The sequence below is a fragment of the Vanessa cardui genome, chromosome 23, assembly GCF_905220365.1.
Source record: "Vanessa cardui chromosome 23, ilVanCard2.1, whole genome shotgun sequence".
Lineage (NCBI taxonomy): Eukaryota > Metazoa > Arthropoda > Insecta > Lepidoptera > Nymphalidae > Vanessa > Vanessa cardui.
In genome coordinates this window covers 2,460,474-2,478,202 of record NC_061145.1, presented here as the reverse complement: position 1 = coordinate 2,478,202, position 17,729 = coordinate 2,460,474, and the positions used below count along the sequence as shown (strand labels likewise).

Below are 17,729 nucleotides of genomic sequence, written 5' to 3'. Positions count from 1 at the left end.
GAGAAGACCCGGCGAAAGAAACTCGGCGGCTCCTTTTTTTTTTCAAATTACCAATCCATCTGATAGATTTCATGATCTTTCTTTGCCAATTTGAGATTAAGATGGTATGTCCTTTGCAGTTTATAATTACACTGTGTGGGTAAGTGTTGTTTGACCATATAAATAAATATAAAATTGGGTAATAATGTTTGCAGATAAATAATCTTATATCTTACACTGAGATCTAAAATTAAAAGTAAAGCATTCCTGATTTCCATGTGTTTAATTTATCTCATAATTAGCGGTGAAGGAAGCACCGCGCGCAAAAATGCTAATCTAGATTTCGGCAACTCACATTATCGTGCAATTTACCAGCATCAGAAGTTGTGTCAAATGTATTGCTGTCAACTAAACCTCATTACAGAAAATAGACGAACTCAGTGGTCGAGTAGTGTGTACACCGGTTTTCATTCGGTCCCGGGTTTAATTCCCGGCCGAGTCGATGGAGTAAAAGTTAATTAGTTGAAGTTAGTTTTCTTTTGTTGTCTACGTTACGTTACTTCTGATTTGCCATAACTCAAGTGCTATAGCCACTTACATTGGGATCAGAGTAATAGGTATGGAGGACTTTGTCCAATATTTATTTATTTATTATATTTTTTATGGACTGTTACTTTATTCCCTTTGAACTGAGATGGCCCAGTGGTTAGAACGCGTGCATCTTAACCGATGATATCGAGTTCAAATCCAGGCAAGCATCACTATATATATGTGCTTAATTTGTGTTTATAATTCATCTGGCGCTCGGCGGTAAAGGAAAACATCGTGAGGTGTGTCTAATTTAATCGAAATTCTGCCACATGTGCATTCCACTAACCCGTATTGGAACAGCGTGGTGGAATATGTTAAAAACCCTATCCTTAATGGGAGAGGAGGCCTTGGCCCAGCAGTGGGTAATTTACTGGACTGTTACTTTACTTACTTTACTACTAATTATTTATGTCTACTAAATACACATAAAATTCTTATGATTCAGGCTAATAACGTAATGGATATCCCATTCCGCTTGAAGCGCAGACTCAGAGAATTCTTCAATATATTTGGTATCAAATGCACCGAGTTTAACGGGAATGACGATAATTCTTGTTGAAATTTGCAGACGTTTTCAAGATATCATTTCATATGATTATGGAGTTCTGTATGTAAAAAAAGGACCATTACTCGTACACTGAATATTGGATTATAGGAGTTCAAAGAATCCGGATTAAAACTTCCATGACTTGGAACTTTTATATTGAAAGGTTTTGCAAGAAGTTTTTACTTTGGAGTATACGTGTTCATATTTTGTTTTGATTTGAAGGTGAACACATTTTTACTTGGTGGTAGGGCTTTTTGAAAGCCCGCCTGGGTAGGTACCACCCACTCATCAGATATTCTACCGCTAAACAATAGTATGCAATATTGTTGTGTTCCGGTTTGAAGGGTGATTGAGCCAGTGTAACTACAAGCACAAAGGACATAGCATCTTAGTTCCCAAGATTAGTGGAGTATTGACGATGTAAGGAATAGTTAATATTTCTTACAGCGTCATTGTCTATGGGTGATGGTGACCACTTACCATCAGGTGGCCCATACGCTCGTCCGCCAACATATTCAATAAAAAAATAATTTAAAATACGTAGAAGCATTCGAATGTACGTCATTTGTACATTACTACCCAACCTAGTTTTCCACATTAACACGTTCATTGCGGAGCGAGGTCAAATAGGCCTCGTATGTGTCTCCATTGTGGTGCAGCTAAGAAAAACATAGATATCTCTGTCGTGCAAAGGTCGTAACGTCCATTTGATATATTGTACGAAAGAGATAAATACATTATTACGATGCTTATTGAAAAGAGAATGAAATAGCAATCTGTACTTAATTTAATACGGGGCATCTTTGTAAAGGAACCGCACAGAAGAAATAAAATTCGATCACCTCACAGCATCACATCACATCGAGCTATATTTTCTTAAACGTTACGGTGTCCAATAAGTTCCGTAGCGATTTTATAACAATTTTCATACGAGGTCTTAAAAGCCCCGTACCACTAGAATGGAAAAAAATAAAAAATGATGCAACCAACATGTTAATGGTACAATTAGGGTCGATATGCAAATTTTAGATGGAAGAGCAAAAATAAAAAGTAAATTTTTCGTTTTCGTTCAACTTGGAAAGTTTAAATTCTTCGGATTTTTCTACTATAAAATGTATGTACATATTCACGTAAATATAAACGTTCCCCATGAATCTCTCTGTTTATTGACGAAAGCCACATTTAAATGCCTTGCCTAGTAAAGTTAAAGTAAAGTAACAGCCTGTAAATTTCCCACTGCTGGGATAAGGTCTCCTCTTCCATTAAGGAGAGGGTTTGGAACATATTCCACCACGCTGTTCCAATGCGGGTTGGTGGAATGCACATGTGGCAGAATTTCGATTAAATTAGACACATGCTGGTTTCCTCACTATGTTTTCCTTTACCGCCGAGCACGAGATGAATTATAAACACAAATTAAGCACATATAAACAGTTGTGCTTGCCTGGGTTTGAACCCGTAATAATCGGTTAAGATGCATGCGTTCTAACCACTGGGCCATCTCAGCTCAAGCGAACAGACGGAAAGCGAATTAGTGTTCAGCTATACAGAAATTAACGAAAAAACCAATACGAAATAATAAACATAAATAATAATTACTAATAATAAAGTTAGCTCTTCCATGAATAAGTCCTTGAGTCCGTTCCCAAGGACTTATTTACGATGAAATAAGTATTTATATAGGAATACTGTTATGAGGAAATAGTACCTAATTGATCAATAATAGGGATATTGGCCTTCAGTGGACTTTAATCGGACGCTTACATTCTTTTGACCTCGGAAATAAATCTCTCATTGTTCGTATTTGTGCTAATTATGAAATATGAATGCTTGACTGATATTTTTCAAGACTGTAATTATTTAACAATTACCTTTCTTTAAATACACATAAACACGAGAAAATTCTTTAATTAATTTCAAAATGACCAAAAAAAAAAACGTGTTTTCTTTTGTTTGTTAATTCTCATTAAATTAAATTATAAATATAATAATTTGTGTTTATTTTGTCATTCCTATATTTTATAATTATACGACTTTTTAAAATTTAAGTTTCATAAAAGAACGTTGCTCGTATTTTTATTGATTACACATCGTTACGTGTTACACACATACACACACTCAATCACTCACACATACAAACACAGGATCGTAAAAATGCAAGACAGTGTTTAAGCAATATTTTATATTACAACGGCAATGCCAACATCAAAACGCAAAACCCTCAAGGAGTGCTCGTTACAACGGTCGCCCGCTAACAACTGTGAGGTCAAGAGTAACAATTCAAATTGTGAACGCGCTCCACAATCAGAAGTGACGGTAAATAAGAAATAGGTTCATTTGCTAGTATTTTATATGTATTTAAGAAACAGATTAAAAAAAAAATTAAAAGATATATTTTTAAAATATTTTCTGCTTCGCACAACCACTATGTGGGACCAGCTTTCGCCGGCGGTTTTTCCGAACCGATACGACTTGGGAACTTTCAAGACAAGAGCGTACACCTTCCTTTAAGGCCTTCAACGCAGCCCCCCGATGTTGCAGATGTCCATGGTCACTGGTAGTCACTTTCCATCAGCTGAGTCTCCTTTTCGTTTGCCTCCTATCATATAAAAAAGTAAGTCACTAAACAAATCACAAGTCTGACAATAACGAACATTATTTCCGAGAGCGCACAGCCAAAATGGCGGTTCTGAGATTAGCGCTTGTCTTTTTTTTGCAACGATCTTATAAGGGATAAGCTCATCTCTTAAGTATATATTTTTTAGGTTAGTTTAGGTTCCAGAACAGTTATCTGAAACTTTCACAGGAACAAGTATAAAAGAATCAATGTACTTGTATTCTAAATTACTTTTGGTATAAGTTTGAACCAGGAAAAATATGTAAATGTAAAAAAATTACTGCTTGTCGGTATTCGAAAGTGTTAATAAATAATGTATTATTCAAATGTACTTTTTCAAGTACTTAATCTTCCAGCGTTATACGAGTTTCGATAAATGTGGATTTAACTGAAAAGAACAAGCACAAAATATACTGTCTTTGTAAAATCGGTAAATTTCTGAGAAGCCTGGGCTAACAAAGTTGTAACGAAATACAATTCAATTAACAAACAAGGTTTCAATACAAAAATGGATTATTTATGTAAACGAATATATATTTTTTATTTTTTTTAAGTAAAGAATGACAACCTCGAATTAATGTGAAAGCATTGTGTTATCATTAAAAAAAAAACGATCCGTTTTAAGAATTTTACAATAGAGAAGATGCGATATTTTTATTTTTGTGTTTATTTTAAAGAGCTCCATATAGGATAGACTAAAAGTAAATTAAATCTAAAACACTGTAATTTATGACAAAACATGCGGTTACAAAATGGCAATTTCAAGTTTCACTGCTGCCTGTCACTGCCCCTCTAGTATTACTTGTCCTCGCTGGCTTTCATACTTATCCATTTTTTCTCAACCTTTGAGATACTTTTCCATCCATTTAGAATACATTAAAAATATACATCAGTGGCAATTTCTAACATATTATTATGAGTCGAGGTAAAAATAACTCAATCGTCCAAAAGCATGGTATTTAATTATGACATTGACAGCTGGCCCAATTTTACTTTCTGTAAAGTTTTCGCATTACAGATTATACTATTATATGTCATACAAAACTCTGTATATCTAAAACGCGAGTGAAACCGGGCGACTGCTATTAATGTCATATATTTTTATTCGTATCATTTTTATAGTTTCAATTAGGTAAAATTTGGAAATGGGATACCTAATAGTATACAGGTTAAAGTATTAGATAATTAATTAAAATTATAGAAAAGACATACAATTCCAAATTTAATTTTCATATATTTACAAACAGTTAACTCAATATTATAGATAGATAGCAATCTCCATTTGAAATTTCTGTTCACTTCGTTCATTCCATACAATAATATCATTTATCGGGTATCAGGATCAACATTGTGTTGTTACAGTTACCATTTCATAACTGTTCGATTCTTTGCTTATCTGTGGAGATATATTGAAAACAAACCAGGTTAAACTTCCTTATCCATACAAAAAAGGTTAAGATAAAAAGTCTATATATGTACATAATTTAATTTCTCATTGCATAAAGTATAAGTAGAATAGAATTTAATAAGTACTTGTGTGTAGGTAAGCGGACAGGTAATTAGCCATCTGATGGGATGTCTGAAGAAATACAAACCATTCAGAAGCAATGTACCAACTTTGGGTATCAAGATGTTATGCCTGTGTGCCTGTTTAGTAACACAGTCACACTCATGTACATAAAAACTGCACTTTAAAACTACTTATTTATTGTGAAAGTAAAAACGCCCACTGACTTAAAAAAGGAAAAATTTAGACCTGAGAAAAAACAGCTACCAATTTTAAATACAAGAAAGAAAGAGAGAGCCTATCTCTCTCTTTCTCTCTTTACGATAATATGAACAATTTATTACCTTAATAGACTCCACGCAGTAGGGTAAATTTTACAGCGTTAATATTTTTATTAAACGAATACGTCCGTCGTATATCAACACAGTCATTTGTATATATTATATTTTATGACCACAATGCCTCTATTTTGTAACTGTTCACGATTATTAAAAAATAGCAGAAAACTAAAAATTCATATATATTTTTTTAATGTAATTAAATTTATATTGTCTAATATAAAATATTGTGATGATATTATTTTCATCTTTATAGTATTACTTGAAATTTGAATAGTTTATTTGTTAACAATTGGGTCGAATAGCCCAGTGCTTGAGAAATGTATGGGCTATTACATATTTTTATGTTAAATATGTAAAATTAACTTAATTATCTAAATGTTTTTAGGTGAAGTATCTATAGTATCTATAAAATAATATCTATTTATAGTAGTCAGAAGATAATTCAATTTGAAAATAAGAATTTTATACTCACGAAAATTCCAAAAAAGCGATCCCATGAATTTCAATGTTTGCTTTAGTAACTTCTTTTCCAATGTAACGACTTTTAAAATGAACCCAGCAATGTTCAGAGCAATTGTTATTATATTGAAAATAAATGCATAACATACGAATATATTTATGATGATGGACTTCGTCTGCAAAAGGAAGTACATATAAATATATGTGTGTGTGTGTCTGCGTGCGCCTGTGTTTGTGTAAGTAAAAGGCAATATAGTAACTAGTAATACGCAAGGCACTTATAAGACGATAACCTTATAAGAAGTCGACTTTAGTATATAACGATACAACTTAGATGTAGCATCAGCATATTCAATAAAACCGATTACTGTCGATTTATACAACCAATAGAAATAGCTCCCTATCGTGTCATTCGACACTATTTGTCGCCATAGATTCTCGAGGCATGGCAAAGAAAATGCATGTAAATCGACGAAAAATTGACGAATATATTAAAGGTCATATGATAAGTCATTACGTTTGTCTACAGATCATATTCATATAAGAAATAAATATTGATAATTTGGTATAGCTTACATAATTAGTATGTGATCGGTTTTACGAATTTTGCCATCAGAATATTACATCTAAGTTGTGTCGTACTATAGTAGTATTTTAATGTATAACCTATCAAAGACTATTTATTTTCACTTTAATTTTACTTTCAAAGTTTCGATAAAAGTTATGCCGACGTTCAAAACGATATTTTAGCACTATTTTTTATTAAATATTATAGATCGATCAAGCTGTCGAGCAATGATATCGCGTCAATTCGCTGTTAAATATTGTTTATTTGACTTTTGCTTTCCTGTGGTTGAATTAGATTATAGAGGCGTTTAAGTTAAACGCGACTAATAAAAGAGTTTTTAATGTTCTGCATTTTAAATCGCGTAGGCTATGTTTTTATAGTAAATTGTGAAGCAAAACTAATACTTAGACTATCTATTATTTGAGTGGTGGATTTTTATTCCAACAGATTACAGAAATGTCAGAATTTATGTTTTCATACACACTAGTGTATTATTCTATGTTCCCGTTGAGCTTTTTCGTCCGAGAATTCGCCGGAACCGAAATCGGTCAGAAAGATTTTCACACGGTGGTACCTTATAATCAACTTACCATCACCACACCTATCAATAGGATGCCACAAGCTAACATCAGAAAAGCAGCACTACATGCATACATCAACTTGCTGTAGAAGAATATTGAACTATTTCTATCACTAAATATATCCCCTATAATTTTATCCGCCATCTGTATTTCGAGCGCAGCCCAGATCTAAAAGTATTAAATTATCTATACAAAAATGAAAAGGATTAATGAACTATTTTAAACTCATGGTGTGAACAAGCTTATAGATTATGTATACATTATTTAAAAAAAAAAATCAATGTGGGTCGCGTTTTCCAAGAAGACGACAAGCCTGAAGTCCAGCGATGTTTTGTAAAAATATAAAACATCAAAATGTATAAACATAGAATGTGAAAAAAGGGGATACTTTGAGCCCGTGGGTGACGTAATTTAAAAAAAAAACTTCATTGTCTGCAAAATGCCTCAACATATTTTAAAGATTTACCTGAATCAAATTCGAATTTTGAATTGTAATGTATTACTTAATATACATGTCTTGATTTTTTTAATAATAATGGTATATTTAAAAAGTCTCACCATAGTGATCACAGCTATAACAATGGCTGCAGTCTTCAACGACACAAAGCCACAGCACTTCGCCTTGTATCCGATAGCGTCAAGAGGCGAACGGCCTACCTTCTTCATATCAAGAGAATATTCTATCGAATACGGGCATTGGCAAATGTGCAAGCTGTATATATTATAGATTAATAAATATTTTAATAAGTTTATTTTTTGTTAGCGTAGGCAAATCAACCATAAGATCCTATAAACAGGGGCGTCATAAAAAAAGCCCTTTCCCACAATTCACCATCAACTTTGGGAATTGAAATGTTTCTTGTGCCTTTTGTCACACTGGCTCACTCACAAAATCGAAAATAGTTACACATTGTGTTTGACCATCAGGCTCAGATTTTGGCTATTGATACACTAGCGAAATGTTAAACATTTGTCAGAATTTCACCCGTATCACCGCAAAATTATAAATATCATTAGATTATAATCTATCTCGCGAGATTGTGAACTGTAACATACTGCTTACAATTTAACTCATCATTATTCGACAGATTATAATCTATCGAAGTGAATTAGAGTATAAACGTACCGAAACATTATGAAAGTCGAATCCACCACGATGTTTCGACAATTCGAGATAGATTATAATCAAACGGGGTTTATAATTTTACATCGATGTATATATTATCTAGGATAAATCTATACGTCAGTATTAGAAGTAGATCAAAATTGACTTCTTAGATTTATAGTCCAGGAATTTTAGCACCAAAAATCGGTCCGCTCTACATAAAATCCTTCTTCGTGATTTTTCGATTGGATTATGTCAGAGGGTGCCTCCTAAGTATAAAAAGTTTCTGTCGTCCGAAACCGTGAGCGTTAGCCACCATCTTGGAAAACGTTTTTTTGCATATATCTCGGAAACGGTAAGTTTGACGTTAAAAACGGAAGATATCTTTTTTGTAGAAAACAAAATTTCCCACCTTTTTTATACCAAACTTTCCCCCTATTGTTGATATTTTCCGATATATTTAAGTAAAAAAAAATCAAACTTTTTGATTTTTTTTAGATACGAAAAAAATGTGTGAATTAAAGTTAGAGAGCATGATATTTCCTACAAATTTTGTATAAAACTTTTTCTTGTAAAATGATTAGTTGCTGAATAAAAATTGTCACCTGGAATCGAAAATCAGCGGCGAGTGGTAATACGTTACTCTGGCATGCAAACAAAACAGTAGAATCGAAAAATTTTATCATGGAGACGGTAACTTCCCCGCTGAGCACGAGATGAATTATAAAGACAAATTAAGCACATGAATCAGCGGTGCTTGCCTGGGTTTGAACCCGCAATCATCGGTTAAGATGCACGCGTTCTAACCACTGGGCCATCTCGACTCATTATTGGAAAAGGGAATGAAAATGTATTCATGTAACCAAATTCATTATCATTTGCGCGATATAAGAAGTTACGTATCACGTTATCGTATCACGTAGAAGGATTTTATGCAGAGCGAATATCTAAAAATCTTGGACCTACAATATTAACTTTGATGACTACATACGAGCAAGTTCAAATAAAGCAATTTAAGTTTGCAAAATAAATAAAAATAACTAACGATTTTAAAAAACACATTTCTTTTTATGCTTTTATAGGAAACCAACATGTCTTATAAACACTAAATCCACGTAAATAATAAACGCTTTACATTTTTAAGACGGCGATAACAATATATGAAACTTGTTATTATTATGTATAAATGTCAAATGTCAAATCGAACAGATTAACACAACGCGTTAAAGGTTCTTCGAAAGAAGGTTTTATGCTATGTTCGTATAACTAACTTAATATAACTTAACTCAGTTCTGTCAATAGTGACATTTAAATTATTTTTTAAAAGTTTTCATGAATGCAACTACTTATCTCAGGAACTAGAACTGTCAGTTTAATAGTTTATAGAGTTACTTTATAGGCTGTATAACTTTACGCTACGACCATAAGCGGTGGAGCAGTAACCATAAATGTGAACTAATCTGGCAAACTTTAATTATTTATTTGTTCAAACAGAGCATTGAGTTGCGAAATCCTTGTGTGCATAATTACGCACACATCTGTAAGATACTTCTATTTTATAGTTCATTATATTATAATCAATGTGTGTGTCTTAAGTGATGTTAATTTTTTTATATTACTGTTAAAGATTTATATCTTAATGTATAACAATTATTCTTGTTTAGATAAAAAATGTGTGTAAAAATTGTATATCGCAGAAATAAAGTTTTTATTACTGTTTATCTTAATGATGCGTTTACATTTTCTCGAGTTTCATCACAACAATCTTAAAAAAGACATTTCAAAATTAAAATAATAAGAAGATTTATGCAATCATCTGTTTGTAAATATATATTATCTGTTTAGTGTGTATGCATCTGTCATCTTGAGTGACACATCTCAAAAGCGCGGGAAAATAAGAAAGTAATGCTTAGTCTCACTGCGAGCCCATTATTTTATTCTAAAACGTATCCACAATAGACAAATAATTGTTAAATTGTATTTTCTTAGTTTCATTAATTTAACCCGAGTGATTCCGGCTTTTCATCTAGTCTTATAATAAAATAGGTAAGTTTTGGGAAGACAATGATAATACTGAAACAGTTCACATTACAAAGGAATCTTCATAATTATTCAAAAACCAATTTAACTTTTCCTCAAGTTGCTTTTCATCAATTTACATTTAATCTCATTTTATTATAGAAATTATCTATTTCATTTCTTGTATTTGTTTTAAGATTTTATTTTCAAGTTGTCCGTTATGACCATTGAATGACCTGAGTCGGTTTCGAAACTATTAATATTAATCCCATGACTGAAAAATAAAACACTAAAGATACAATGAACAGAAACAATCAAGTAAATCAAACTATAATTATACATATGTTAACGATACCTACCCTTTCAATCGATACCTCCTTTAAATCAAATTTCATCGGTTATGCGTTCGTCTTACAGAGTTCGATTGTAAGGGGCTAACTGTTAAGCTACTATTCAGGGTAGCACATTTTGAATTGATAAATTAGTGGAGCCATGTGGACTAAAACTACATCATTTAATATGGAAATAACATTGAACTATAGGGGCCCAGTTTTATCAGTCCAGATTGTGACAGGAATCTTTTATAGCTAATAAAACAAACACAATTTAAAAGGTACTTACTCGTATATTATTGCAAACCTTTTTACATACACACGCCTCGTATATTGTTGTACACATTTTCTACGCTTCAGAACAACTGCGATTTTACTAGTTTACCACCAAAGATGAAATGCCGACGTTGACGCCACGATGATAATAATATAACATGCCCACCCGGAAGTTTGTCTTTAGTATAAACATTTACAAAAAAACATTACTTGCAGATATCCTAAATATTTAATAGATTATTTTACAATTCTTAACACATGTTATGAAAAAATTGTATTTTGTATGTAGTACGTCAATTATATCTATGGAACCTTTTTCATATATAATGAATAAAATCCAAAAAAATCAGATGCAGAACCGTACATTATTCCAGAGCATTATAGAGTATGTACTATATTTATTTCATTCCATTTTCATTATTAATATATCGCACCTGTGCAAAGGGTCGCTGATATATAAAAAGGTCAACGACACAAATCAATTTTCGTTTTTATTGAAATATTCCACTGATTTAAATTGTACATTATATGATATTTGGTATTGTTGCGTTCCAGCTTGAGGACAGTGAGCCTGTATTACTAAGTACATAAGGCTCATAACATCTTAGTTCCCAAGGTTGGTGCCTTGCCCATATAAATAATGGTCACTTACGGCGCCTTGGAGCTGTGATGACCAAAAAAAAATCAAAATATACTTTATTCAAGTAGGCTTTTACAAGCACTTTTTTATTTAACAACTATATTAGGTGAAACTACCACCGATTCGGAAAGTAGATTCTAACGAGAAAAACTGCCAAGGAAATCAGTAGTTACTCTTTTCAACCGACTTCCAAAAGGAGGAGGTTATCAATTCGTCTGTATTTTTTTTTTTCTTTTTTTCTTTTTTTTTTATGTTTGTTTCCTCATAACTTTTCACTGGGTGGACCGATTTTGATAATTTTTTTTTTGTTTGAAAGGTAGTGCTTCCCATTTTTTTTATTTTTTTGTTTCCGATGATGGTATCGATATGAAAACGACATAAGTCTTAAATTTGCATTATGTATATGCGCGACAAATCGGTGAATAACTGAAAATCACGTTAACCAATTTTGATAATTCTTTTTTTATTATAAAATATATACTTCAAGGGTAATTTGGTGAAAGTTTTGTAAGGTTCTGAGCACAGGATCCATGACAAAGTAACGGAACGGATGGGAACGGAACAATTCTGAGGAGCACGTTAGCGATACTCAGTCGAATCTTTTATTTATAGGTTATTTGGATATTTGAGTCACCTTCCGTAATGTGGTTATGTTTACGTAATTATCATAGTCGAATATTATAATCAACTAGCTACCCACCCCGACTTCGCACGGGTGCAATACTGATACTAAATATACTACAGAATTTGTTTATTTACGACATCACATCGCAAACTTCTAAAATTATCAGTGTTTCTTTACTATATTGTTCATGTATTATATACAAAAACCTTCCCCTTGAATCACACTATCTTTTAAAAAAAACCGCATCAAAATCCGTTGCGTAGATTTAAAGATATAGGGACAGAGAAAGCGACTTTGTTTTATACTATGTAGTGATGGAACTCCTATACAGCTCGCAGTTAGGGTGCGATATGGGGCAGAATTTCTTACTATCTTTAATCAAATTTTGTGTATGTGATGTGATGTCATATGATGTACGAAATATAGTTGGTCTTTTTCAAAGTTTTTTTGCTGAGTTCGATTACAGCTCTTTCGAGGGATCCTTGTAGTTTACGCAGCGTGACGTATTAAATCCGCATTTTCGAAAGTCTATTTTTGCTTTATTCGCAAGTTTCCCTTGAAATTGTCCTCGAAGTAGTTTCTGACTCATATAAACGGAACGCTTAATCTATCCATATTAAAAAAAAATTGTTAGTCAACATCAGCTTCACTTAAAATCAAAAAATAAATGAAAATTTTAACAAAAAGAAAAACCGACTTCAAACAAAACACTATTTTGAAACAAATGAATATGCACGAAAAAGTAATAAAAATAATTGCGTATTCAACATATTTTTAAAGTCTTCCTAAGTTAAATGAAATGAAAAATATTAGACTACTTAAAAGTCGATTAACGATTATATCATGTAGTTATAATTATTGTTATATTTGGAGTCGGTGTCAGCCAATAAAACCCTACAGTATATCTATCAAAAAACAATACGAGAATACTTTAACAAATATGTTTTTTACAAATTACCTTTTACACAATAATATACTGGATCAATCAAGGGGCTCGTATCGCTTCTTTCTTTTGATTGTTGGGGCAAGGGCACCGTGGCTGACACCGGCTCCAAATATACCAATAACTATAACTACATGATATAATCGTTAATCGACTTTTAAGTAGTCTAATATTTTTCATTTCATTTAACTTAGGAAGACTCTAAAAAATATGTTGAATACGCAATTATTTTTATTACTTTTTCGTGCATATTCATTTGTTTTAAAGTAGTGTTTTGTTTGAAGTCGGTTTTTCTTTTTGTTAAAATTTTTATTTATTCAACATTTAAAAATACAGTCATGTTAATTATATGTGGTTATATATGTATGTAATATATCCTGCCTAGAATTCAACAGGTTACCATCACGTGGCACATTTGCGACTACCAAATCTATACTACCAACATGAGGTATTTTAAGCTTGTAGTATTATAAAGAAGTTGTTAAACGCCTACAGCTCTCATAAAAGTGTAGTGTTCGCTAAACATGGGTGTTTAAATATGCCGGAAGAGCAAATGCTACGTATTAGCGGTATAGAAAGATGTCATACAGTGACGCCACTTGACGCGAGAGCCAACTTGACCTGTATATCATAGGGCTGGTTACGAATTTTGATGGATTTTTCACTCATTAACTTACTAAGAAAAAATCATTAAAAGAAAATTTAATTAATCGAGCGCAGTAAGTTTTATTTTTAATACTAGGGACTCGGATTCGCACGGGTAGTACAGATTTTTTCCTGTTTCTTTTCTATATTTTCAATGTATTATATACAAAAACCTGCCTCTCGAATCACTCCTATCTATTAAAAAAAGCCGCATCAAAATCCGTTGCGTAATTTAAAAGATCTAAGCATACACAGGAACCGACAGCGATAAGCGACTTTGTTCTATACTATGTAATGATAATAATAATGATGAAGCTAATTCAACCCATAGTAACATGACGATACCAAATTGCTTTTATTAGGATTTTCATACCAATTGAATAAAGAATATTTTGATATCGATTTCGCTGCTCTTCTGACTAATGAGTAAGATTTACTGTTTAAAGGCCATAACCTCTTAGGTCCCAAGGTTGGCGGTGAGATCCTGCATAATCCAAGCTATTCGTGATAGATTCGTGGTATAATGCCGTTTTGAATGTCAGTGAAGTTGTTATCGGAACTTTGTAACTAAAATTAACGTGGATACAAGTAGTTTAGCTGAATTGTGTTGCATTATAAATAAAGATACCAAGAACAGTTTATAGAGCATAATTTTGTAGAAAATTAACCTTTAAATAACTCTACGTACGTACGTTGAGTGTGTACTCAAAGACACACAGTGGCGGATTTACCAATAGGCTAAGTAGGCTGCAGCAAATTTAGGGGGGCGACAAATATAGCCCATCTTTTTTTTATCTTACAGTAATAAAACAAACTTATTACTATATGTATACACATTACTTCCGTAATCCGTATATTCGTCCCTACATAGCAGGTTGCAAAAATAATCTAGTAACTGACAGAAATATCAACTAGTTCATAATCATACTAGTAACCTAGAAAAGCCGATATAATGAGGGCGATAGAACACACATCGTAAAGTTGCAATTTTAAAATAAATGTAATTAAAATGGTTATGAAAACTAGCGTATTGAATTTCAAAAGACAGTATGGGCGGCAGAAATTAAATAGCCTACTAGCGGCAAACTTGTAAATCCGCTACTGAAGTCACACCAACACACAAGAAGCGAACTCACACACACAAGACAAGCGTGTATGAACTACCAACAACTGACAGTGTATTATAATAAAAAAAAATTGTATAATCCTACGGCTAGGTATCCACTCTCTTCGTCACGGTAGCACGCGTAAACGATCCCGCGGCGCCCGCCGAAAGACGGAGAGGGTAGCGCTGGTTTTTTAGTCGGTAAGCCCAGTGAACCTTGGTGCATTCGGCGTCCAGGGAATCGGGGAGTCCTACAACCCACCCCCACTTTCCATAACGTGGGCGAAGCGCGTAACTGATTCACATGTGACATAATACATTTGATTAGACACATGCAGAATTCCTCATAATGTTTTACTTCACCGCTGAGATGTTCTTGCCATTTTTTTCAGGTCCCCGGTCTCCCCAGCCGAAGAGCATTTGCGGATCCGCAGTGTCAATTTTAGGATGCACTTCCTCCAACGACCATCAAGGCTTTGAAATACATGACCATCTGGTTGCTATTTCAGTTGGCTATTCATGTAAGCTGTGGTAATAAGTGTTAGCATATTTATTTTAATATCATCATATTTTATTGTTTTAATGTATTAAAGTATTATCAGCATAAATAATTCGATTTAAATAGTTGTTACAATTTGCGTTGATTGTCAACATCCGGTTTTGACTAAACTAAATTGTTTTTAAAATGGATCGAAACCGGATGTTGCTACAGTCGGAGGAGGTGCGTGTAAACATTAAATACTAGGAGTAAGCCTAGAAATGGTCATTCTTACTTTAATCGTTGAATTGGAAGGATCGTGAACCACTTCAGGAGAGATAAAGTATTGATTGTGAGGAGAGTTTTTGTATTATTCCAACATAAGTGTCCATATTTGGAATTCATTCATAGTATAAATTTCCTTTCAAGATTTTGTTATACAAAATTTGTCGATAATCTAAAGAAATGCGCAATGAAGATTATGTTAAGCAGCTCTGATCTTTGCTGCTTTAATGGATACAATAACAACAGCCTATAAATTCCCACTGCTGGGCTAAAGACCTCCTCTCCCTTTGAGGAGAAGGTTAGTAACATATTCCACCACGCTCTTCCAATGCGGGTTGGTAGAACTTTTTAATGGATACTGCACCCTAATCCTTTGTAAATGTCGTGATATATTCAGGAGAATCAAATCTTTAGATCAGATTTATCACAGATAAATCTCGACTCTCTTAAGATTATATTTATTTGATATACAACTTATAAATATATCAAATTGGAATCAACGTTTATAATTAGTAAGATTATAGTTTAAAACCAACACGATTGGATCTTATTACGGTAATAAATTAAAATTCATGCCTCTGAAGCGATTGTTGGAAGATTTCCAGGACGATAAAAGAACATTTGGATAATTTAGAGGACATTGTAATGTCGTAGGGTATTCATGGCATATCAGATATGAACTTTAACTTTACTCTGCCAGTCTGTCCTCTTTCTGCCTCTGGTATTCACTGTGGATTCCAGTTGAGTGTATCAATACACTTTTTATTAAACGTTTGATAAATAATACAGTTTAGTTTTGATTAAAATAAAATCGTTTGTTGATATTCAGTGTTTTTAATATCATAATTTCATTTTGCTGTATAATATTTAAATGGCGATTTGATTGAAATAATAATTATTTGTATAAAACTATGTTAAATAATGAGTAATATTAACTTAAACTTTTTAAATTTAAGCAATTGATTTTTGTCCTATAAATAAAAACACTGGCAACACCGATTCCTGCCAAATGCTTGAGCATCCTCGTTTATGATTGATACACTAACGGCTTAGTCAGTCAGTCAAAAGTTAGTTCCTTATTATTTATAAGAATAATAATAATCCTTTACGAGTAAGTAAATATATTTACTTAACAAAAATACAATATGCATTATCACATATTAAAACAAACAAGAGATCAGAAAGAAGAAATTTTATGTCAATGTCAAAATTTCCGACCCATTTCTTATTAAATTGACATCAAATTGATTCGTAGCATCAAATTATTCAGAACAAAAATGTTCGGAATTTTATGATTTACTGATTTTGCTTTTTGTCCTCAGGGGTCGGGGCGAGTGAGGCGATGTCGGCCAAGCCAAGCGTCCCTACGACGAGCCGCATGCTGTAATGCTGTGCTGGTGACACTCTAGCGGCATAATTGTGACTTTATGTGTTTATAGTGTTTATAAGGTTATGCAGCTAAATGTTATACTCTAATGATGATAGGACAATCATTAATTCCCAGCCGGACCTCTTAACATGTCTCCAGTGTACTAATGTGTACTAAAGTAATTTATCAATCAATACATATATTATTTATCCGCTTATTGTATATAATTATATCCTTTTATCGCCCATCTACGAATGAAGCTTTCTTCTACCCTGCCCGTTCAAAATCCACCGCCTTTTGTTTTTCTCGTGCCAGGCAGTACCAGTCGCCGCACCACGCCACGAGAGGAAGTGACGGGAGTCCCACAATACGTCGATAACCGAATCAATAATCATACTAATAAATATTATTTCAATTAAGAAAACGTATTTAAAAATCAAAACCGTACTAACTATTATTATTTCAATTCAAATTATATAAGTATATTGAAAAAAAAACATGACAAATTGAAGGCTTAACAGCAGCCAAAAAGGCTTAAAAATTCATAAAATCTGCTGTCATAGCCTTCCATTAGAAAAATCAAATGATAGTTTTTCTAATTTACCAACTAATGCAAAAAGTGATTCAGATTCATTTAATTTTGAAAATCTATTAACAAAATGTCACAAAAATATACCTTTAATAAAAATAATCCCTAGGGGAGCGAGAATATCTCTA

At 32.8% G+C, this 17,729-nt stretch overlaps 1 protein-coding gene across 1 annotated transcript; it reads right to left on the bottom strand.

Moving 5' to 3' along the window:
* Nucleotides 1-5,705: 5,705 nt before the first annotated feature.
* LOC124539612 lies at nucleotides 5,706-9,475 on the bottom strand. The gene is made up of 5 exons (XM_047116907.1): nucleotides 9,341-9,475; nucleotides 7,749-7,902; nucleotides 7,200-7,358; nucleotides 6,055-6,217; nucleotides 5,706-5,716 (listed from the first exon to the last, which is right to left on the bottom strand). The coding sequence occupies exons 1-5, from the start codon at nucleotides 9,355-9,357 to the stop codon at nucleotides 5,706-5,708; spliced, it is 504 nt and encodes a 167-aa protein (XP_046972863.1). The 5' UTR covers nucleotides 9,358-9,475.
* Between the last annotated feature and the right edge of the window lie 8,254 nt (nucleotides 9,476-17,729).